The 25,475-nt window shown below is 37.1% G+C and overlaps 3 protein-coding genes across 3 annotated transcripts; all 3 read left to right on the forward strand.

Moving 5' to 3' along the window:
* Positions 1–297: 297 nt before the first annotated feature.
* On the forward strand, positions 298–1,310 carry LOC142171692 (uncharacterized). The gene is made up of 2 exons (XM_075235381.1): positions 298–609; positions 975–1,310. The coding sequence occupies exons 1-2, from the start codon at positions 298–300 to the stop codon at positions 1,308–1,310; spliced, it is 648 nt and encodes a 215-aa protein (XP_075091482.1).
* A 6,591-nt stretch (positions 1,311–7,901) lies between these two features.
* Positions 7,902–8,441, forward strand: LOC142171693 (uncharacterized). The gene has a single exon (XM_075235382.1). It carries the CDS (start codon positions 7,902–7,904, stop codon positions 8,439–8,441), a length of 540 nt encoding a protein of 179 aa, XP_075091483.1.
* Positions 8,442–22,139: 13,698 nt separating this feature from the next.
* On the forward strand, positions 22,140–22,927 carry LOC142171694 (putative mitochondrial protein AtMg00820). Its single transcript, XM_075235383.1, has 2 exons — positions 22,140–22,496; positions 22,817–22,927. Exons 1-2 carry the CDS (start codon positions 22,140–22,142, stop codon positions 22,925–22,927), a joined length of 468 nt encoding a protein of 155 aa, XP_075091484.1.
* Positions 22,928–25,475: the final 2,548 nt, after the last annotated feature.

Raw genomic sequence — 25,475 nt, forward strand, 5'->3', positions numbered from 1 at the left:
TCATGGAAGATTGTGTAAATACCCAGGGAAGAAAATGCAGAAGCAGATGCACTAGCTAATCTTGCATCATTTCCGGAAATAACAAGTGCAGAAAATGCTATCGTAATACATTTATTTCATTCAGCACTAGACCAGAATACAAACGAGGTAAGTTTCAATAATCTGACTTAGGATTGGAGAAACGAGCTTGTTAATTTTTTGCAGTATGGAACCGTACCTGAAGGCAAAAAAGAGTCTTAGTCGCTTCGACAAAAAGCTGCTTGTTACTGTTTAATTCGAGGAAATCTATATAGAAAAATGTTCGGTAGACCTTTAGCAAGATGCCTTGGACCTACTCAAACAGAATATGTGATTAAAGAAGTGCATGAGGGGCATTGTGGAAATCACACAGGAGGTAGATCTTTGGTAAAAACGTTAATTAGAGCAGGATACTACTGGCCTAAAATGGAGGAAGATGCAGAAAGTTTTGTAGCAAAGTGTGATAGATGCCAACGATATGGCAATAATATGCATCGCCTAGCAGAATTATTACACATTGTTATTTTCCCATGCCCATTCATAAAGTGGGGAATGGATATAGTGGGTCCTTTTCCACGAGCTAAAGGAAAGGTATGATTTTTGTTAGTATTAACGGATTATATTTCCAAATGGGTAGAGGCAAGAGCTTTCAACCAGGTGCGAGAAAAGGAAGTAATGGATTTTATTTGGCGGAATGTTATATGTCGATTCGGAGTTCCAAAAGAAATCATATGTGATAATGGCCCACAGTTTATAGGCTCGAAAGTCACAATTTTTTTTCAAATTGGCAAATCAAACAAATAACTTCCTCAACTTATCATCCCGTGGCAAATGGACAAGCTGAGTCAACAAACGAGATTATTATTAATAATTTGAAGAAAAGATTAGAAGAATCAAAAGGCAATTGGCCCGAGGTGTTACCAGGAGTATTATGAGCTTATCGAACAACAACAAAGATAGGCACAGGAGAAACACCATTTTCACTTGTTTATAGTTCAGAAGCCTTAATCCTAGTTGAAATAGGAGAGCCAAGTATGAGATTCACACAAGCAACAGAAGAATCAAATAATGAAGAGTTAAGAACGAACTTGAATTTACTCGAGCAAAGAAGAGAAGCACCTCTAATAAGGATGGCAGCACAAAAGCAAACCAGTGAACGATACTACAATAGGAAGGCTCATCTCAGATACTTCAAGATTGGGGATTTCGTTCTCAAAAAGGGTTTTCAATCAACAAAAACAGCTGGAGCAGGAAAGTTGAACCCAAATTGGGAAGGTCCTTATAAAGTTTGAGGTATCGCTGGGAAAGGTACTTATGAATTAGAAACCATGGACGACAAGGTGTTACCTTAGAATTAGAATGTTGTTTATTTGAAGAAATATTATTTCTAAGAAAGGGAAATACCCACGGTCAGGTATCACTTAACTACGATTTTGTTTTGTTCAGTTAAATAATACTAACAATTTTATATGATAGGCAAAAAGCTAGCTCACACCAAATGATGATATTAGACCTGAAAGACACGCAGAATACAAAATTATTCCCGGTCTAGGTTACAACTTTTCTAATGGAAATAAAAAGGGTTAAGCAATCATCATCTAAAAATATACCTCCGAGCCTCGTATGTATTTTCTTTTTCAGGAAATGGACCATATGGAAGGAATAATCAAGTGCTCAAGATTTCATACTTCAAAGCTCTAACACTTGGGGGACTATGGAAGGCAAAGAACACTGAAAGTCAAAGAAGACTGAAAGTTAAAGAAGACTAAAAGAGTCAGAATTCAAGTCAAGCCTGGATCAACCCAAAAATCAAAAATCAAGAGCTAATCAAGAGCCAAAAAACAAGCCTGATTCAAAAACCTGTGTAATAAGCTTTGATAAAGTGTAAACTAGCGGATGTAAATTACAAGATCCTATGAGTACTTAGGTTAAGGGAAATGATTAGTCATCGGTTGCAAAATATACCCTAGAATTTTAAGAAATTTGTTATAAGGAAAACAATTATGAAAGAGTTGTAGATGTTGTACAAAAGGTTACTTGAATACATGTAAAGTGTTATATAATTTGAAAGTTCAAAATATGAAACTTCCTCAAATTATTCAAGAAATCTCTTCGAAACATGTATTTTCCTACTTCTTTCATATACTTACACCAATATGAAGTTGAGACATCTTCTTCATTAGTGTCGTTTATAAAAGGGCCCTCTTTTATAAAATTCGTGTCTATACCAAAATCACGAAATACTAAAGCATTTTTAAAATGCAAGTCAAAGAGTAAAACATAAACTCAAACGAAATATTATAAACCTGGCTAAAACTAAGTATAAACTTAGTTAAAGCCAAGGTATTAGTTTGATTACAAACCCCAAAACGAACCAGGGGTAAAAACTAGCCAATCATTCCAAAAATAAAAAAACAAAAACAAACAAACTTCCCATCAAAAGCTCAAGAAATTAACTAAGAACACTATGAGGAAGAATCCAAAGCAACACTATTAGCAGCGGGAGAGGAGGAATCCAATATGGCATTATCAACAGCGGGAGAAGATTCGACTTAAGCAAAAGAGGCTTGAACACCAACTTTACCATGAGTAAGTTCATCACCTTTGGGAACTCCAACCTCAGGTGAGGAAAAGTTTTGACTTTGTTGAGTTTTTTCAATAGTTTCCTTAGCCTTTGCAATCTCAACATTCAAGTCAAAGCCTTCCTGGCTTGCCTCCATCAAAGTCTCGAGGCGTGTGTTCAGAAAAGCCCAGCTTACGTCAAGAGTTGAATTATCTTCGAGAGCCTCGTAGTCCTTCTCCCATTGCTCAATTTCAGTCTGCAACTCTTATCTTTCAGTCAAATAGGCATCATAAGAAGCCTTCAAAGGGGCGAGGGATCTCTCCAAGAACTGGACCTTATCAGTAGAGGCACGGAGGTCTTCTTGAGCCTGAGTGAGTGTTTGAACAAGCTCCCCGGCATAGGTCTCCTTATGATTAAGGAGTTCTTTCAAACCCCTAATCTCTTCAATAGCTTTGGAAAGTTTCTCTGGAAATGAAGACTCAAAGATGTCTTTATCTTTGCTAACTTGACCGGAAGAGGCTTTTTCAATTGCCAATTCTGCCGCTATCACTCTTACTTGTTATTCCAAAGCACACTTCTCCTTATCTAGAACTTCTTTCTCCAACTGAAGACCCTCGTATTGTTCCTTCCAGTTGCCCGCCTCCGTACGATAATCCTTGACTAGATGTTCAGTGTGGACAATTCTCTTCATAAGCTCCGTACCTATCAAGTTGATCTACAAAAGAAAAAGAAAAAGTGATTAACAAACAAAGATAAAAAAATCACGAGGAAAATAAATGAAAGAGCTAAGACTCGTACCTTCGAAGATAAATGACCAATATCATTCATCCACGTCAAGGAACTGTGGCTTTCCATCTTTGACTTCTCAACTATGTCAAGTAGAGGTTTTAGCCATACGTCGGCTTGACCAGATTTTTTCAAAAGATTACCATCCTCGGGGACTTCTATGGTAACCTTTTTCATCATCCTATTGCTATTGGAAGTACCAACTTCAACATGTGGAGTGGTAGAAATAGGGACAGTTGAGGAAGTGAAAACAGCCACGGGAGGAGCAGTAACAGTAACAACAAGAGCGGAAATCTAAGAATCAATAGGATCTAACACTGGAAAAGAGGCAAGGGGTACTTCTTCGGAAACAGGATAAAAATCTTCACTATCAAAACCACGGGAAAACAATTGATCGGTAGAGTCATGAGGGGCAACATTCATCTCTTAATCAGAACTCTCTAAAGTAGCACTTTCAGGCTCATTCACAGGAACTGAACTTGGAGGATGGGTGGTTTCATCATTCGAAATAACGCGCCTCCTAGCCCGAGACATGCGTACTAAAGAACCCTCTTCTTGTTCCTCTTCACCCTACGAGCCACGAGCTCCCTCCGCTTTTCTCTTTGATGAAGAATTTAAAATCATCTCTTGAGCAAGGGACACCCTAGCAGAGGAAAAAAGGGAAATTAAACCAAAGAAAGAAGGAAAATTAAAGAGAAGGATAATTTTGGCACTGACACCTCGAATGGGAAACCCTAGCAAAGGAAAAAGTTAGTAACCTCCAAGTAAATAACAAAGAAAATAGGAAAATTAAAGAGAAGGATACCATGAGTCTTGACTTTCCAACCAAACTTATGATAAAGGTATTTCCAAGACCTTCCTTCCGTAGGAGCAACCGGCAACAATTTCTCTACCCAAGCACGGAAGTTTAGTATTTCTTCAAAAATTTCCATGGTTGCTAAAAAGAAAAGGATAAAAGCCACGAGATTGTAAGTTTCTTCTTCCCTCATAAAAGAAGAAGAGAGATACTTTAAAAAAAAATTACATGCAAAATTCTACTTTTCTGGAAAAGGCATATTCTCCTCACCCACCAAACCACTTGTGGGAGCAGCAACGAAACGTGCGTATCAGCCACGATCTCTATCATCTTCAAGTCTAACCAAAACCCTTTTTCTTCTGGACACGAGAGTAAAGACCCCTGAACGAAATAACTTAGGGAAATAAAGATGAAGCAAGTATTGAAAGGTAAAGGGTAAGGAAGCCAAATTAGATAGGTATCGTAGACATGCAATAACTCTCCATACAATAGGACCAATCTGTCCTAAGAAAACGTTAAAGAAACGATAAAATTCTATAATCAATGGGGAAATAGGTGGTATGAAACCTAAGGTAAAAGGATATGTGTAAACAAAAGAATAACCAGCATGGTACGAAGTTATCCTTTGGTTTGAGCCAGGAACTAAAACTGGAAAATCAGATTTCCAGTGGCATTCTCTTCGCACAAGAGAAATCAAGCCATTAGTAATCTGGGAAGGTTAGACATCGGCACGATCATGGAAAGTCATAAAAGTAACTTGGTTCCCAATCGATTCACGATCAGTAGAGAAAGAAAATTCTTAAGGAACAATTTCATTAACCATTGGTTCTCGAATGGGTTCACTTGATTCCCTATTTCTGGCAGAAGATCTATGGGTTTAAGAAGCCCTAGTCCTAGAAAAAGAAGGAGTAACAATGTTTGTTTGGGAAGTAGAACCACGAATAGATACAGATCCTAAACTACGTAATCTACCACCTCTTCTACTCCTAACAGGAGCAGTTGAAGGGGGAAGTTCATCTACAATTACTACTCTACGAGGATCGGGTTTGGTGAGGACATGGCTATACAAGAAAATAATGTGTGTTGAAGAACAAGAACGATTAAAGAAGAAGAACACTGTAGATTAAAGGTTTCGCAAAACTAAAAGTGACTGACGCAGCCGCAAGAAAGCCCTAAAAACCGCTGAAGAGTCGCATACCCAATCGACAAAGGCCACATGGCACATACATTAAATGGAAGTAACATGCGACGCGTTGGTTTTGAAGAAGACGCAATGATAAATGGGAAATGGCGGCAAACAATTCCCGCCATAAATACGTACCACATCCCAAATATTCAATTGCAGAATATTCAGCAAGTGGGGGGACTATCTGTATTGGTAGAAAATAAATAATACATGTGGAATTATATGTGGCTGACAGGGCATGATACGTGGATCACTAAGAAGATAACAATTGGAGTGCAATAATTAAAAGATGCACGAGTTACAAGAGGTACGGACAAATCACTCACGAGATAAAAGGGCGTAGTTGTTCGAGCCTAAATTGTTCAATGAAGAGACACGGATGGAATGAATCAAGACAATAAAAAGGGAAGATTCACGAACCTCTAATTAATGAGGAAGAAGAATCGAAATCGTTACAGAATCTTCATGAACAGTTATGATCGTCAATTATAACGGTTCATTTAATGTCATTAATGCTCATAATGACTCAGACATAAAAGGAATGAAACGTTATATTTGTAAACCCCTATATAAAGGAAGAAAATTTCACTTGTAAAGGCACGTTCTGATTCTTACTGGAATACAATTACTTTCTTTTATTTTCAATCAATTATTTTCATATTTCTTGTCACGTTTATTTCCTTTCATATAATTGAGAAAGTACGGAATTTCTTGGTTATGAGTAACCCGAGTTCTTCTAAAAATAGGCTTTGATCGAGAATCTTATTTTTTGGTTAAGCAGTTATATGGAAAGTTTAAAGTTAGAATATTTTTGGATGACTTATAAAAAATTAGTGTCACATAACATGGAATAAACTTAATTCATACAATGATCGTATGATAAAAAGTACGAATTTAAATTAATGAATAATAACGCCTCTTGTTACAAAAGGATCCCATATTACAAGGAGACAATTTTTTTATTTATATGGATATGTTATTTAATTCCCTTATACCTTATTTTTTCTGGTCATTCCTCTCTTCAAATGCACGTCTTAAGATGAGTTTAATTTGAGTAAACATGTCGGATATGGCTAGAGAATATACCTTAATGTTTAACTTTAACAAGTTAGCTTAAATAAAGCTTATTTTACTGACAAATTATGTTGAAGTTTACACAAAAACATCAAAATTTGAAACAATAAAGAGGAAAAGAACAAAAGAGTACATGGATGCAAAAAAATACCACATTTCCGTCATCAGACAAGAAATTCCAATACGATCAAGACACAAATAATAGCCTCTCCTCACTTTCTATTAGCCAGTCAAATTATAAGAGTTTAACTATAACATAACAAGCATATTCTACTGGTAACATGAGAAAGATGGAAAGTGACTTTTTACAATCGATTAAAATATTTTTGTTGTGCAAAATAAATTTACATTATCAGTATACTTAAGTAAAATCCATTTTCATTGGCGCACACATATATAATCACGTCTTGTATGTTATAAAGAACGGATGCAAATTTTGTAGTCACTCACTATTTTTGGATTTGGATCAAACTATACGATATATATATATATATATATACGTGTGTGAGAGAGAGGGGCTAAAAACAAGTAATAAAAAGTTTTTCTCTCTCTAACCATGATCTCGGCGTACGTTAGTTAAATGTGCGGCTACCATGGTTTCCATGGCAGGAGGTCGAGGACGAGGACGCAGCAGACCTAGGTTGCAACCCTTGACTGCTATTGGTGAAGCAGTCGATGTCTCTGAGCAACTGAATAAAGCACCACCGACGCAATCAACGATTTTTACTGTTCCATTGATCGATATCAAGCAAAAATAGATTTAGAGTTACGAAAAAGCTTGACATGACTCCTAGTCCAGCTCATAGTGCTACTAAGGCGATTGCAGTTGCTAATTCAAATGATAATGCAAGTACGAGTAAGATAACTGTAGATGGCTCCGATGATTAGGGAAAAGGGGAATCAAACTATGTGGACTTCTCTATTTGCTAGTAATCGAAGTGCTGACAATGGATTGAAACTCTCATATATCCCGCCGAAAATTATAGATGGTAAAATTATGGTGCACCTCGAGAAGGAGGCCGAGAAAGAAATTTAGAAATGGAGAAGTGCTTTAATCGTGTATGTTATTGGGGAATCTCCATGGTATAATGACATGCAGAAGTTTGTTAATCAGACTTGGAATAGAGTGGCTGCCCCAGATGCCTTTATTGAGGATATAAACACAAGGGTAGTTAAGTAGTTACAGTGTAGAGGGTAATTATTTAATTTGTGGATTAGTTTGTTTAGATCAATGTATTAATACGGTAGCTTCCTTCTTCAATACACATATACAAGAGTTCTCATTTTCCTCAGTCTCTCTTCTCTCTTCTAACTATGTCCAAGCTTTAGCTCAAACACTTTTATGGCAGTCTCCGACATGGTATCATAGCTATCGGAGAAGATCTAAACACGCCTCTTAATCACTCGATTGCAGAAGCTAGAGCTCAGTTATAAGATAGACGATTTCTCAAAACTCTGACATTTTCTTCGATTCAGAAATGGGGGAAAACAAAATTGACTATACGCATCCGCTGTTCGTGCATCCACCAGACACTCCGAGCTCAATGCTAATTCCGGTTCAGCTCAAAGGATCCGAGAACTATGGCTTGTGGCAGAGATTGATGAAGATTGCACTTCAAGCTAAGCAAAAACTAGGGTTTGTTGATGGTAAACACACCAAGGCTTCATTTCCGGCAGCATTGCATGAGGATTGGGAAACTTGTAACGCTATAGTCCTTTCATGGATCATGAATACTGTATCGCCATATCGGCTCAATGGGATAGTGTATGCATCGAATGCCCGAGCTGTGTGGGAGGATCTTCGTGAAAGATTTGACAAGGTCAATCGAATGAGGATCCGTGAAAGATTTGACAAGGTCAATCGAATGAGGATCTATCAGCTACATAGGGAAATTGCAACAATCTCTCAAGGTGCCGACTCTATTTCTACATATTTTACAAAATGGAAGGAATTGTGGGGCGAATTTGGCGCAATTGTGCCGCCTCCTAGCTCTGTGAAGGACTATGTTGACTCTTGAATCAACAGAGGCTACTTCAATTTTTAGGAGGTCTAAATGACTCATATAGTCAGGCAAGACGTCAAATCCTTATGAAATCCACTGAACCTAGTCTAAATTAAGCATATGCCATGGTTATCGAGGATGAAACTCAGAAAGGATCATCAGGGCGTGACTCCACAGGTCTCAACTCACTAATGGAGGGCAATGACATTACTGCACTTTGGAGTGCTAAAGGGCCTCAGATACAGAAACCTAAAAAGAATTTCAATGTACAATGTGAATTCTGTAGAATGAAAGGACACATCAAAGAGAATTGTTATCAATTGATTGGATATCCAACAGATTTCAAGGGCAGAAGAAAGTCATTGGCTAATTCAGCACATTTTAGTAACTCTCCACAACTAGGGAATCATGGACAACATCAAGGAATGGGAAATAATTCAGGAAATGGACACACAGGTTATGGAGTTACACGACCATTAGGTCCAAATATTGATTATACCAACGCAGGTTATAGAGGATCAACATGTAGTTTTGCAGGTGCAGAGAAAGATGAAGGATTGAGCATGCAGATGCCAATGCCATTCACTCCAGAACAATATGACCAGATTCTGAAGATGCTACAAAAGGATAATACACCTGAGCCAATAGCTAATGCAACAAGTATGATTGTCCCTCTAATGCTTGCAAATGCAGTTAGTGTAACTCATTCTACTGATAGTAAAGCAAAGGATGATAAGTGGATAGTAGATACAGGGGCAACAGATCACATGGCGTCAAACAGTGAAATGATCTCTAAGCCTAAAGAGTAGTCCAAAAGTATAGGTGGAAAAGTTCATTTGCCAAATGGAGATAGCTTGGCCATTTCTTATGTAGGAACTTCTGAATTGGATGAAGGGATTATATCCAATGTGCTTTGCATACCAGGTTTTAAATACAATTTACTGTCAGTATCAAAACTGACTAGGGAACTAAAGTGTTGTATGTTGTTCTTTCCTGATTTTTGCCTAATGTAGGACCTTCACACTGGGAAGGTGAAGGGGACTGGCAGGCTGAAAGGAGATCTATACTATTGGCCTCACAGTGATAGAGATAGGGTTCAGGCCTCAGCAGCACTGTGTGTGACCAATGAAGAAGAGCTATGGCACAAAAGACTTGGGAACATTCCACATAAGGTTCTACATCAGATGCACATAATAAAACAGAGTAGGCTGCATAGTAATAACGTCTCTCATATTTGTCCTTTGGAAAAACAGACAAGATTTCCTTTTCCACAAAGTACTAGTAGGGCTTCTAAAGCATTTGATTTGATACATGATGATGTATGGGATCCCTATAAAATCCCTACCTATGATGGGAATAGATTTTTCCTCACTTTAGTAGATGACTATAGTAGAATGATTTGGATATTTCTCCTCAAACTTAAAAGTGATGTACCTACTGTAATAAAAGACTTCATGACTCTTGTAAAGACTCAGTTTAACAGTGCAATAAAGGTGTTCAGGACAGACAATGGAACAGAGTTCCTTAACTCACATTCTACAGACATGTTTAGGAATGCAGGTGTAGTTCATCAAAGCTCCTATGTCTACACACCTCAGCAGAATGGAGTGGTAGAAAGGAAACACATTTAGATTCTTGAAGTTGCTAGGGCCATCAAGTTTCAGGGAAGCATTCCACTAAGGTTATGGGGATTTTGTGTGCAGAATGCAGTGTATCTGATCAATAGAATCCCATCCACAGCATTAGCAGGAAAGTCTCCTTTTGAAATGTTCTATGGTCAACTACCTAGATTGCAACATCTCGGGGTTCTGGGAAGCCTATGCTATGATACTGTCACTGATAGAAGTGACAAATTTGGAACTAGAGCAGAACCAGCAGTGCATATGGGATATTCATCCACTCAAAAGGGTTATAGGCTATACAGTCTCACTAACAAGCATTTTTTTGTAAGCAGGGATGTATCTTTCAAGGAATACACTTTTCCTTTCAAGACCACAACTTCCACATGTAGGAGGCCTAATGCTGAGCAGTTTATTAATGCAGATTATGCTTTCATAATTGATCCTACCTCCGAGGTCTCAGAGATAGCTCTTGATTCAGTAATAACACCTCCACCTTCTCCTGAGGCTTCCTCAGCTCCTAATCCTGATGTTCCAGCTTCTGAGACTCTACAACAACCTCACCTCACATCACCTCCTACAGCAGTGATGCCACACCCAACTATGGCTCCCTTACATGATTTGCCAGAAGAGGGACTAAGGAAGTCTACTAGGACTTCCAAACCACCTGGCTGGCTCAATGGCTTTGTTCATGGAATGCCAAAAGCTGGTCCTTCTACTGCTTTGGGTTCTAGTTATACCATGTCTGCATACATGTCATATGCTTCATTGTCTCCACCTTACTTCAAAGCACTTTGCTCTTTCTCAGTTGTTACAAAACTAACTTCCTATGCTGCTGCTTTTCGAGATCCCAAGTGGATTGCAGCCATGGATGCAGAGTTACAGGACCTACAGGACAACCACACGTAGAGGTTATTTCCTTTGCCAACTGACAAGAGAGCTATAGGGTGTAAATGGGTGTTTAAGGTGAAATACAATGCCAAAGGTGAGGTGGAAAGGTACAAAGCTCACTTAGTGGCCAAAGGTTACACACAACAAGAGGGTCTTGATTATCAAGATACCTTCTCACCTGTGGTGAAAATGGTCACAGTAAGGACTATTTTATCCTTAGTTGCTATAAAAGGATGGAAGTTGCACCAAATGGATGTCTCCAATGCCTTTATTCAAGGTGATTTGCTGGAAGAAGTGTATATGACTTCACCCCCTGGTCTTCTAGGTGAGGGGGAGCCTCCTAGAGTTTGCAAGCTTCAGAAGTCCTTGTATGGGCTCAAGTAGGCCTCTAGGCAATGAAACTTAAAGCTTAGTGAGGCCCTCTCATCCTTAGGTTTTGTACAGAGTCATCATGACTATTCCCTCTTCAGTAAGAGGTCTGGTTCTGACTTTGTCATTATCCTCATCTATGTGGATGACCTCTTAATCACTGGATCATCTCCTCAGTTAATTCAGGATGCCAAAGTCATGCTTCAACATCACTTCAAGATCAAGGACCTGGGGGAGATGAGATACTTCCTTGGTCTTGAGGTTGCAAGAAGCAAACATGGAATTTTGGTTTGTCAAAGGAAGTTTACTCTTGATCTCATTGCCATACTTGAGCTTGCAGGTTCTAAACCAGCCTGCACACCTCTAGATACAAGACATAATCTCACGAGTGAAGAATATGATCATGCCAATACACATGGAACTCTAGATACTGATGAATTTCTTAGTGATCCAAGAAGCTATTAGAAATTAGTTGGGAAGTTGTTGTACCTTACCATGACAAGGCCAGACATCAGTTATGCAGTACAGAACTTAAGCTAGTTCATGCACAAGCCAAAGAAGTCACATATGGAAGGAGCATTGAGGGTGGTAAGGTACCTAAAGAATGCACCTGGGTTGGGGATTCTGCTATCATCTCAATCTTCTGACCAACTCACAGTATATTGTGATGCAGACTGGGCCACTTGCCCAATGACTAGAAGGTCAGTGAGTGGGTTTGTAATAAAGATGGGTGACTCTCTTATCTCTTGGAATTCCAGGAAATAAAATACAGTGTCAAGGAGCTCTGGAGAAGCTGAGTACAGAAGTATGGCCAATGCAATAGCAGAAGTGGTCTTATTAACATAGTTGTTCAAAGAGTTGAATGTGGGCTTGAAACTTCCAGTGAAGCTGTATTGTGATTGTAAAGCGGCTATTCAGATTGTTGCAAATCCCATCTACCATGAAAGGACCAAACATATCGAGATTGACTGCCATTTTATTCGAGAGAGAATTCAACAAGGCCTAATCTAGACTGCACATGTCTCTATAAACCTGCAGATAGCAGATGTACTAACCAAAGGACTGGGGCAAGCACAACATGATTTTCTATTGTTCAATCTGGGATTGTACAACTTATTCACACTACACAGCTTGAGGGGGAGTATTGAGGATATAGACATAAGGGTAGTTAAGTAGTTACAGTGTAGAGGGTAATTATATAATTTGTGGATTAGTTTGTTTAGAACAATGTATTAATACGGTAGCTTCCTTATTCAATTCACATATACAAGAGTTCTAATTTTCCCCAGTCTCTCTTCTCTCTTCTAACTATGTCCAAGCTTTAACTCAAGCACTTTCATGGCAGTTTCCGACAGTCTTCCTTCATGAAGATGGCTATTATGTGGTAAAATTCCAATCAACTAATGATATGAATGAGATTTTGTACTCAGGGCCCTATACGATCAACAATAAGCCTATGATTTTGAAGCCTTGGACTGTGGATTTTAATTTTAACTCGGAATTTCTAACTGAAATTCCACTATGGGTGAAATTGCCCAACCTCCCTATGAGTTACGTTGTTGGAGTGGCTAGTCACTGAGCAGAATAGCTAGTGCAATTGGAAAACCTTTGTTTGCAAATGAATGTACATCCAACAAAAAGCATCTCTTATGCGCGGATGTTAATTGAAGTCAATATTAGAATAGCTTTACCTACAGTGTGTGAACCTAATAATAGAAAGTTCGAGCAGCCCATTGAGTATGATTGGAAACCTGAGCTCTGTGATAAATGTTTAAAGATTGGCCATTTTTGCAGGCAGATCATTGAACATGAGGAACAAGTCTATGAACTACCTAGGAAACGAAGGAGGGCAAGAAGAAATGGGCAAGCTACACTACCAACAGTGGTGCCACCAACTAGAAATGCGCCTCCGAAGGTGGCTCACGAATAGAGAACCAAGAATGTGGTTAATACCACTAATAAAGGGATCCTACAACAGATATAGAATAATGTGTAGGATTGCATAGAGGTGTTCATAACACGCAGTGGAAGACAAAAACAATCCTAGGCAGAACTTTTCGTGTTTAAAATTTATTTATATGTCAAAGATCGCATCTAAGACGTACATGGTGAAGAGAGTCTCGTTTTAATTTTTTCGATAGTGCGAAGACTCTATGCGTATCCACACCGAGACTGATCCTTGCTATCAACTCTTTGATCAATGAAATCCCGCGAACAAATTGAATAAAAATATTGTATTGAAAGTTTTCTCAAAAATCTCAACTAAAAGGTAGAAGAACAAGAAATAATTTTCTATCTTGGCTTTGTATTGCACTATTACTTTCTCAAAGCAATTTTCTTCTCAAGAATAACTCTCTTGGTTTTTACAATATGTATAAGATCTATATCACCCTAATTCTTAATTAGGACTCACACATAATTTCCATTGGAAAATACAAATCACATGCTTTATGGTAAATATTTAAAAAATATGTAACTAATTTATGGAATTTAATTATAAATTGAATTCTACAACTTAGTCATAATTTTAAAATAAAAACATTTAACTTATTTATGGAATTCAATTCTAAATTGAATTCTATAACTTAGTCAATATTTTAAGATAAAAACATGTAACTCATTTATGGAATTCAATTCTAAATTGAATTCTATAACTTAGTCAATATTTTAAAATAAAAACATGTAACTCATTTATGGAATTCAGTTCTAAATTTAATTCTACAAATTAGTCAACATTTAAAATAAAAACATGTAACTCATTTATGGAATTCAATTCTAAATTTAATTCTACAAATATTAATTATAATTACCATGCACACACACACACACACACACACACACACACATATATATATATATATATATATATATATCACATATATATTTCAACCAAGAGATATAATTTAATTTTCTATTCCAAATAGAAAACTTCAATTTGTTCACAATATTAATTATATCCTCTGTGCTAGCAAAGAATATAATAATATTTCATTTGGACTAATAACTAAATTTATTTGACTAATTAAATTCTTTAATTTAATTATCAAATAATAAAGTAATTAATCCTTTAGCAAAGATCAGAACACTCGTTAGTGTGCGACCCCATAGGTTCAATACTAAACCGGTAGTAGATTGATCACATCAATATACTAATCAAGGGTGGCGTCTAGCAACACTCCTTAACGACCGGTTAGCATGAAGTATACAATTTACTCTAAAAAACCTGTAGAAGAATAATGTATTAATTCATTTTGTCCTTATAACTCTGGGTCACCCTAGGATATGGTTCAACTGTCAAATCCTAATAGGCGGCCGACTATGTGTTCATGTCAAAAATAATCGACCATTGAATGACCTAAGAAACTCGTTTCTTCTTTCATTCAATCGCCCTGACCAAGGTCTTAATTTGGTCGGTTATAATTTATGACAACATGGAGCTTAAACTCATTACCAAGAGTTGAGAGATTCCATCTTGTTTAATCACTAATTTTACAAGTATTTAATCGTACCCAATATCCTTTCAACTATCGCCCTAGGGCCATGGGTGTCTAGTATCAAAGCACAATAAATAACTTGTCAATTACTATGATGATATCAGGTCAAAGGAAACTCTTACATCACATTCTTCAAGAGAATATCCTATTGACAGTTTATGGTAATCCTAACCATTAGGAATTATCCAATGAATCGGTTCAATGATCATATCTCTATATGCATCATCTATTTGTGTTATTTAGTTAATGATATCAACTTATCTTTATCCCATAAAGATGATCACATAAATATTGATCTAACCGGATTACTAATGTCCAAATTAATAATCCTATGATCAAGAACAAAATTTAGATTAAATTGTAAGAGACTTTACTCTCATTATCATGATCTTCATCATGATGACAAGTCTCAAAATTTAATCAAGGACCTTATTAAATTAATCAAGCAATTAATAATAAATATAATAAATGAATATCAAATGCCATATATTTTTATATCAAATAACATTCACAAAAATATGTTCAAATCATCAAATATGAGATTGAATCTAGGGCATATATAATATATCCCTAACATAATGAAGTGGATCCTAATCAGACTAAAGTTGTTGAGTCCAAGTAGCATGAGCCTAAGTAGAGGCTACCTTCTGAAATTCAAAGAGAAGAATAGAAGACTATGCAGAAATAGGAGTTGTTGCCAGAGATTGTAGCTCTTTTAGCTAAAGCGTCAGCCAACTGATTGGTTTCTCTATAGCAGTGAGAGACCACAACTTCTGCTTTATTGATACTTCTTTTGGCATCTCTGATGATCTGCTTCATCTTTACATTTTTGGTACATCCTTCTGTAATCATGTTGGCCACAATCAGAGAATCAAGCTCTAGATGAAATCTGATATAGCCTAGTTGTATACACCATTCACCATCAGTTTTAGCTGCTATAGCTTCTACCGCGTTGTTGCTTTTGCATTGAACAAGTATTAAGAAAGTCATGAGGAGATCTCCATTAGAGTCTATTACCACCCCTCCTAGACCTGCTCTCCCAGTGTCCATAAAACTACCATCTGTATTTACTTTCACCATATCTCCTATTGGTTTAGTCCATGTGACTGTCCAGTACTTCATTAATGGTTGCATCCTCTCCACCTCTTCACAGACTTTCACCCAAGGCCAATTAAGTTTGCAGTTAGGAAAGACAAATGTCATTGCTGCTTGAATTGTCCGGCTAACCCTCTGCTCCATATTGATTAGCATAAATCTTTTTTAATCTCCAAATAGTTGATACACCTCTATTTTCATACCACTCCCCAATACTAATCACGATTAAAAATGTCTGGTAGAGGGTGAAATCCTCTTTTAAATTCTTAAATGTATGGACTGAACATGCAGAGTTTGAATCAATTGTGAAAATACTTGGGACATGAGACTGGTTGTAGATAAAATGGAGGATATTTGGAAGAAATTTAAAGCTCTAAGGCCATTGTTCAAGAGACTTTATGTTGATGAATAAAAAGGAATCACGCAGAAGATTGAACGAACCAGAACAGATCTTGTCTCCATTAAGGAAGAACTTGCACTCCAATACTCAGATAAACTACTAGAGGAGGAGAAGAATATCTTGTTGAGATTGGAAAAATGGATATTAACTGAGAAATCATTCTGAAGAAAAAATCTAGGGCCAAATAGATTAAGCTGGGAGATGTTAATACTAAGTACTTTGTTATGAAGGAAAGGAGGCATAGGAAGCAAATCCTAGAATTACATCTAATAATGGGACAAAACTTACAGCTCCTAATAATATCCGAGAAGAGATTGTAAACTTTTATAAATCTTTGAAGGGGTCTTTTGCTCAATCACTAAAAGCTATTAATAAAGAAATTGTGAAGAATGGTCATAAACTAACACATGAGCAATAGTTACAGCTTTGTGCAGAAGTGACTGAAGTGGAAATTTATGAGGGGCTATGTACCATTAGTGAAGATAAAGAACCTAGAGTGGATGAGTACAATTCATACTTTTTCAAAAAAAAAGAATGGTATCTAATTAAGAAGGATTTCATAGGAGCACTATAAGAGTTCTTCAAGAAAGGCAGAATGTATAAACCTATAAATTGCATAGTAATTGCTTTAGTTCCATAAAGTGGATATTCCAACAACTGCAAAGGATTATAGACCTATTTCATGTTGTTCTTTTCTCTACAAAATCATATCTAAAGTGTTGGCAAATAGGTTGCAAAAGGTAATTGAAAGCATCATCAGTGGAACACAAGCTGGATTCATTCGTTGTAGAAAATAGCTGACAACAGCATCCTGGCTCATGAGCTAGTCAAAGCATATACCCTTAAGAATACATCCCTTAGGTGTATGGTTAAAATTGACTTGACCAAAGCCTATGACTCTGTTGAGTGGATCTTGTTGGAGCAGATAATGGTGGAGTTGGTATTTCCTCGGAGATTCCAAGATTGGGTACTCACTTGTGTGCAGACTGTCAGTTACTCCGTAGTGGTGAATGGGGAACCTTTAGCTCCTTTTTCCAGCTGCTAAGGGGATGAGACAAGGTGACCCTATATCACTCTTTCTATATGCAATTGTCACGGAATATCTGAGTAGATGTCTAAATAGACTGTCAAAGGAAAGTGGATACAAGTTTCATCCTAGATATGTAAAACTGGGCATCACCCACCTTAGTTTTGCTGATGAGTTATTGTTATTTGCAAGAGAGAATCTCATTTCAGTCACTCACATCCAATAATGCTTTAATCAATTCTCATGGCCTCAGGTCTTCAAGCAAATTTGAGCAACAGTTCAGTTTACTTTGGGGGTGTGACACAGAAAATCAGGGTGCAGATACTGCACAAAAAATTGGATATACCATAGGTAAATTGCCTTTTAAGTATATAGGGGTACCCTTATCAACTAAAAAGATGACTCTAGTTCAATGGTAACCCCTAATTGAAAAGATGGTGGCACAGATCTCTTCTTGGACTACCAAGAAATTTTCATATGCAGGAAGGATTCAACTGGTGCAGTCAGTACTATTTAGAATCTAAGCATATTGGGCACAACTGTTTTTGATCCCTGCTAAGGTGCTGAAAACTGTGGACTCTTACTGTTTGAGCTACATATGGTCGGGTGATAATGTCATAACAAGAAGATCCCTTGTTGTTTGGGAGAAAATGTGTACTCCCAAATGCACTGGTGGACTAAACCCTATTAATCTCAGCTTGTGGAACAAAGCAGCAGCAGCAGCTAAGAATTATTGGGACCTCTCATACAAGTTGGACAAGTTGTGGATCAAATGGATACACACCTATTATATAAAAGGGCAACAACTTGACACTATGCAAATTCCACAACAAGCATCTTGGTTGGTCACAAAGATTATTAGTGCATGAGAAGTGGTAGATCAAAGCCAAATGATACTCAAGCCCTCCAGAACCATGATCATGCAGATATAGATTTGTCTTCTTGGCCAACTACCTAGAATTCCATAGAAAAACCTTATGTTTAGTAATGATGCAAGAGCCAAAGCAGAATTTACTATATGGCTGCATTTCCAGGACTCACAAGTGATCGACTAGTACAATGGGGCATGACAATGGATAAAACATGTATGATGTGCAAGAGGCAACACGAGAGCATGAATCATTTGTTTGTTGAGCATTATTTTACTAAGAGCTTATGAGAAAGACTGCAACTATGGTTACAACGACAAATATATAGTGTAATCTCTTGGGAGCAGCACCACAATAGACTTTGAGAAATGCAAAAGGAAGGTTGAAAGTTGCTTTCGGCTTCAAAATGGTGTATGCAGAATCTATATATGAAGTTTGGAGATAAATGAGCCTACTCATCTTTGAGAAGAGGAGCAGAATGATAGGAATATTGCATGCATATGCAATGTGAGAGCCAAAGGTGGCACCAGAACACTACCACGGAGTTATCAATTTGAACCTTAAGATAGTATTATGGGATAGATTACTGGAGTATAAGTCTCTGCTCGACAAAGGTAACCCTCCCTAGGAGGTGTATCACTTGATCTGGTAGATAGAACCGTAGAGAGGAATGTGTCTGAGACTTTACTTGTATATAGTTAGAAAGGAGGTATAAAGAGAGGTATATGTGAGACAACTGATTGTGTTAAATCAGTTGTGGAAATGTAAAGTTGCAAATGATGGTAAATATAAATCTGTATTTACCAACAAAAAAAAACAAGCAATACTGACTTGCATTAACCTATCAAGACATGTCTAGTCATATTCAAAACTTAATATAACTAGCTCTTTCCATGAGCATAAAATTTGATAAATTACTATTCTCATAGTACACAATTTTAATATAACCAGTCATATTCAAAAATTAAAGAATTTTGCCATTCAGATTTCATAGAGCTAATGGTAGAGAACTTGGCACAACGATCAATAAGAGCCACTTAATCGTTTTAAAATGCGGAGATTGAAACTTACAAGTGTTGAGAGTAATGTGATTTAGCTAGAAGGGTAGTTTGGTCTATTCATTTAAGTCGGTTAGTTAGACTGTTAGTTGTATTAATGTTTAGTTAATTAGTTGCTATGTCTATAAGAAGATAACTATATCCACCTGTACAATGAATGAAGTAGTTGTATTTTTTGAGAACGAATGTTCTCTCCTCTCTCTGGATACTCTCTAACTCTTTTATTTTTTTGCACTTCTCTAATTCATAAATTCGACATGGTATCAGAACCATGATCTTAATCTAGCTCGTGGATTGATTCATTCGCTTCTTCTGCTTCTCGTGTTCCTCGTATCATATTTTCTATAAAAAAATTAAAGCTTTGTGCTGTTCAAGAATGGCGGCTGATGAATTTATATAGGGCCTTACAACTGACGCTACCTCTCAATTGTCGTCTGATGATGAAATTGATGAAAGAATTATTATTGCAATCACTCAACCCTTGTACCTTGCCCTTGGAGATACTAGCTAGGGGTATTTCTCTTATCTTCTTTCAATTAACTGTTTCTGACAATTACTCATTTGTGACATCGCTACATGCGTATCACGTTACTTGGTCATAATAATCTTGGCGTTGTTGGTGAAACATAGAGGAATGAGAGATTTCGGGAAAAGTACCTGTATCAAAGCGATCGAAATGTCATGGCTCGTTAACTCTGTGACGTTGAATTTGATCAGTGGTATTATCTATGATTATATTGCCCACGCAGTTTGGGAGGATCTTAGGGAGCGATTTGATAAGCTTAGTTGCTCTCGTTCCTTCAACTTGCACAGGGAAATCGTAACCCAAACTCAAGGTACTTCCTCCATTTCAGCCTATTGCTCTAAATTGAAGGATATGTGGGATAAATTTGAGGCCTTGGTTCCTCTTCTTGGTTGTAATTGTGTTATATCCAAGGATTATGTAGTTTATTTGCATAAGCATAAGTTGTACCAACTTTTTATGGGCCTAAATGAGTATTAGTCTCAAGCTCAAACACAAATTATGTTGATGTCATTTGTACCTATTGTTATCAAGCATATGTTATGCTTAGGATTGATGAAAGCCAAAGGGAAATGGCTACCTCTATAGGGATTTTAGGTGTTGCATCAGTTATGGCCACTAGGAATTATGATCATACTGCTTTGTACAACTCTAGACCTGGTGGCAATGCAAAGTTTAAGAAAAGCTACAATACACAGTATGAGTTTTGTAAATTAAAGGGTCATAGTAGGGAGAACTATTATAAGATTGTTGGTTATCCCTATGATTTCAAGTATAAGAAGAAAGGGGAGCATCTTCTTTAACTGCTCACAATGTGCTCTCTGAGAATCAGAATGTGTGTGTGTCTCAGTCCTCATAGGTTTCTGATTAACCTGTACCTCAAATGTCTTTCACAACTGGACAATCCTATGCACCTATGACAAGGACACCCAACTTTTAGCTGCGTTGCACCTCCACAAAAAATCAATTTGAGCAGATTCTTCAGCTGCTCAATAGGACTACCTGCTCTCCCTCTGCAGCTAATGTTACAGGTACCAGTAGTGCCTTTTTAGCTACCAATAATCATCAGGAATGGATTGTGGATACATGAGCCACTAACCATATGGTATGTGATCTTAGTTTACAAAATGCTTCCACCTTAGTTGAGCTTATGCATTCTAATAAGGTATTTTCTGTAAAATATGATAGTTGTGCTTCCACTGTGAAAGATTGTTATGTGTGTCCTTGTGCCAAGTAAGTTAGATTGACCTTTCCTAGTAGTACTACCAAAATTTTTACATGTTTTGATTTGCTACATCTTGATGTTATGGGGATCTTACAAGATCACAACTTATGATGGAAATAAATACTTCTTAATTGTTGTTGATGATTTCTCTAGAATGACTTAGGTATTTCTGTTAAAGCTTAAGTAATATGTATGTGTGTTGTTAAATCATTTCCTCTCCTGTGTGTAAACTCAATCTAACAAGGGAGTCAAGTGTGTGAGAACATGCAATGGGGCTGAGTTTGTTAACTCCCTTTGTGATACATTGTTCAAGAATCTGGGCATTATTTATCAAAGGACATTTGTATACGCTCTTAAGCAAAATGGTGTAGCAGAGATAAAACATAAAAACATTCTGGAAGTATGCAGAGCTTTAAGGTTTCAGGGTGACATTCCCCTTAAGTTCTGGGGTCATTGTGTATTGGCAGTCGTGTATCTCAAAATAGGATGCCCTCTGCAATTATTTGGGGTAAATATCCTTATAAAATGTTGTATGGGAAGAAACCTTCACTCAAACATCTGAGGGTCCTAGGATGTCTTTACTTTGCCAAAGTTGTGCATGAATCCTATAAGCTGCAGCCTAGGGCTATTACTTCCATACACATAGGGTATTCAGATACTCAAAAAGGATATATCTTTTATGATCTCGCTAACCATATTTTCTTTGTTAAAACGGGGATGTGATTTTTAGAAAAATTGTGTTTTCTTTTATCGATTGAGTTCTAGTATTCAACCTGCTATTCTAGATGTTTTCTCTATTGACCAGCCTTCCTCTGTTGAGGGTGATGTTGCTCCAAGTACTGTAAACTACTATGGTTAGGAGCCTGCAGATTCCCCTGATTCTCCAGTTATCTCTTTTGCACCTGTTGTTATTGTTGTTCCATAACCTTCTCCCATGCACATGCTGAGAAAGTCCATAAGGCCCATTGGATGAAGGATGTTGTGTCTTTTACTTCTCATCAGAATATTCGTTATGGCCTAGCAAATTATTTGTCATATGCTCAGCTCTCTCCTTAATATTAGACCTTTCTAGAAGCATCTTCTTATGGAGTAGAGCCTCTTTCTTATGTTGAATCTATTGAAGACCTTAAGTGAGTGGAAGATATGAAGGCAGAAATTTCTTTATTGGAGAGTAATCACACCTGGACCGATGTTCCCCTACATGAGGTCAAGAGACCAATTGGCAGCAAGTGGGTATACAATATTAAGTACAAGGCTTCTGGAGAGATTGAAAGGTTTAAGGCCAAGTTAGTGGCCAAAGGGTATAGTCAACCAGAGGGAATTGACTATCAAGATACATTCTCTCCTGTTGTAGGATGGTTACTGTTAGGTCCATTCTTGTTATTGCAGCTGCTAAATATCCACCAAATGGATGTGTACAATGCTTTCTTTAACGTGACCTTCGTGATGAAATCTGAATGGATCTGCCTCAAGTATTTAAGAGATAGGGGAGACAAGCTTGTATGTAGACTCATTAAATCTTTGTATGGCCTCAAACAGGCACCATGACAGTGGAATACTACGTTACTAGAGTTGTTTTGCATTTTGGTTTCATTAAGAGCTAGTATGACCAGTTTTTATTTATAAGGAGGGTCGAAAATGAATTAATAGTAATCCTAGTCTATGTAGATGATATGTTGATTATAGGAAGTAGCTTATAATTGATTGATGAAGCTGAGGCTGCTTTGCAGCAAGATTTCAAGATGAAGAACCTAGGAGAGTTGAGGTATTTCTTAGGGATTGAATTTGTCAGGTCTAAGTAAGGGATTCTAATGCATTAGAGAAAGTATGCATTAGAGTTGATCACTGAATTAGGCATAGGAGCAGCAAAACCAGCACCAACATCACTTAAAATAAATGTGAAACTTACTACCAAGGAGTTGGGTCATTGACGAGCGCAAAACACAACACGAAATTGATGCTCACTAGCCAAAGATAGTGTAATTTAATTATCGTCTCCACATGGATTAGATTTAAACAATGTTCAAGTAATTTCTAGCTTAACGCTATTTAGGATGCTTAACACTTTGGTTCGGATGATTAATAACTAAAATTAACTATGAAAACTAAAATAATTAACAATTGATAACAAAAGGACAAGAGTTGAGCAACACTGAAATAATCAATGGGAGAATAAGGGTCGTGACATGATAGGTTCAAGATGACTATTCGGGATCTAACTCTAATATTCTAATGATTCTCACGAATTCACTCGATGATTAGTTCAAAGATATAGCCAAGACTCCTCTCTCGATTAAATCTTAACTCGACGAGGTGAACTAAGATAAAGCACTGTGAAAATATGCAAGAACTCGTTAATGGATTAATCTTTAGGAAAACGTCTCTCGAATATTCTTCTAACTTGATTCAATCAACAATTCAACAACATCTTTTTATTACTTAAAGGAATCACTTAATTAAACCAAACAAAATAATACGAAGATAATCACCAAAATATTTCTCTTTCGATTAAATAAACTGGTGACTAAAGTTTCAATCAATTCAAAGCTCCATAAATGAATTCAGGCAAAGAACAAAAGTTAAAATCCCCAAATATCAGTCAAAATACCATATTCGTCAATCTCTAAGGTAAACTACTCCATAATCATGGAGAAAGTCATTACAAATAAAGTTAGAATAATAAGAAAACACGAATTCAATCAAACTCGGGTGTTGATTTGAGAAAAGAATGATTAATCCTTGTGCTTTGAGTCTCCAATGCTCTTCCAATCTTCTGTAAGTCAAAAGTCCTTTAAAAACATGTTTCTAGTGTATTTATATCATGTCGGAATGTTCCTGTACCAAACTACCCTCCTTGAGGCGAAGTGGGCAAACCTGGAAACTTTTTACATTTTCCGCGTCGCACAGTGCTACGCGACGTGCGTCGCATTAGTGTATTTTGCTCGGTTGTAAACTCTCTGAACTTAACTTGTCTGACAAACTTTTGTACTAATGTGTCGCGCCCTGCTAAGCGCCATGCGTCGCATTAGTGTATTTTTTTGTCAGACCCAAAAACTCCAAGTCTCTAAACTTCTCAAACTTCTGACGAACTTATGTACTAATGTGACGCTTAATGCCACGCCTTATGCGACACACTAGTACATTTTGCTCTAGTCCATGCATTTTCTTCCAACTTTCGTATGCAATGCCAGCCCACGTACCCCGGATATGGTCCCAAATGATCAATTGAAGCTTTTACTTAGACTTCGAAGCTCTAAAGTATTCAATTTAGCTCCAGAACATCTTTTTAACTCGGAATCATCTCCTACAAGGCATAAAGCACGTAATAAGTGAAAATCATCATCATTTAAGCTTAAACACGTTCAAAGTGCAGTAATTAGAGTGCAAAATGTGGTAAAAACACATGTTTCTAGCCTACCATCAACACCCCACACTTAAATCGTTGCCCGTCCTCGAGCAATCAAACTACACTTCACATAGAGACGACTTTTTCATCAAACAACTTCCCTAACCCATCATGCCAAGAATATTTAAAGCAGATTAAGCACCCTACCATAACATCCTAGCTTCAAGACTCAACTCAAAAGCACCAAGTATTTTTTTCAAGACCTGCTCACTTACTCTAACACAGAGGCCAAAGACGCTACCTTTCCTTCGCAAGTCATGTGCCTTCACACAAACAATAGAGAGTAGTTCCACACACAATAAATTTCAAGAACAATTTGGAACTCATGATAGAAAGAATTCACTCACTCTCAGAAATAACATTCATGTGCCACAGAAACCGTATCATAGGCTTGCCCGTAGTTTATTACTCTACTAATTGAGCTCATTTAGTCATGGATCAAGTAGGACTTAATTTGATTGTAATGTAGGTTGAGGGACAGGTAGGATACATATAGATGACAATAACTACACCTCCTTAAGAACTTTAATACATATACATTAACATTTCAAACCCCACACTTATGTCGAGCTAAATCCAAACCTTCACACATAATAGCATCCAACTCCCAATTTCTTTAAGCACAAACAAGATGAGAACTAGCACTAGCAAGGAATCAAATTTTTTCTCTTTCTAATACATACACAACTCATTTTTTCTTTTCAAAGTTCTGATTTTTTTTTTCTCAAGCAACTTTATTTTTTTTTCTTTCTTTCAATTCCTTACTGGTGGCTCTCACAAATTTTCAAACAGTGCACTTTTATCCATTTTTCTCAGTTCCACTCAAAAACCCAACCATACCTCTACTTAACTTTTAACAAGTTTATAACAATTTCAAGTGCTCACAAGAGGTAACAGGTTCAAACAAATAGTCAATTCAAACAAAAGGGCCAGGCTTGTAGTATGGTTTCCAAAGAAACAGGATTACAAGCTCAAAGGGGCTAACTAGGATATACAACAATTAGGCGGGTCACAGGCATATAACTGGCTTAATAAAAAAATATCTATATCACTTCCTAGACTGAACAAGACTG

This window comes from Nicotiana tabacum, chromosome 17 (genome assembly GCF_000715075.1).
Source record: "Nicotiana tabacum cultivar K326 chromosome 17, ASM71507v2, whole genome shotgun sequence".
NCBI lineage: Eukaryota > Viridiplantae > Streptophyta > Magnoliopsida > Solanales > Solanaceae > Nicotiana > Nicotiana tabacum.

Bases quoted from the DNA above. Each gene is read 5' to 3' on its own strand.
- LOC142171692 (XM_075235381.1), top strand. From the start codon at position 298: ATGTTCGGTAGACCTTTAGCAAGATGCCTTGGACCTACTCAAACAGAA. The intron at 610-974 runs GTATGATTTTTG...ACAACAACAAAG, and splicing joins TTCCACGAGCTAAAGGAAAG to ATAGGCACAGGAGAAACACC.
- LOC142171693 (XM_075235382.1), top strand. From the start codon at position 7,902: ATGGGGGAAAACAAAATTGACTATACGCATCCGCTGTTCGTGCATCCA.
- LOC142171694 (XM_075235383.1), top strand. From the start codon at position 22,140: ATGAAGGCAGAAATTTCTTTATTGGAGAGTAATCACACCTGGACCGAT. The intron at 22,497-22,816 runs GTATGTAGACTC...CTAATGCATTAG, and splicing joins GAGATAGGGGAGACAAGCTT to AGAAAGTATGCATTAGAGTT.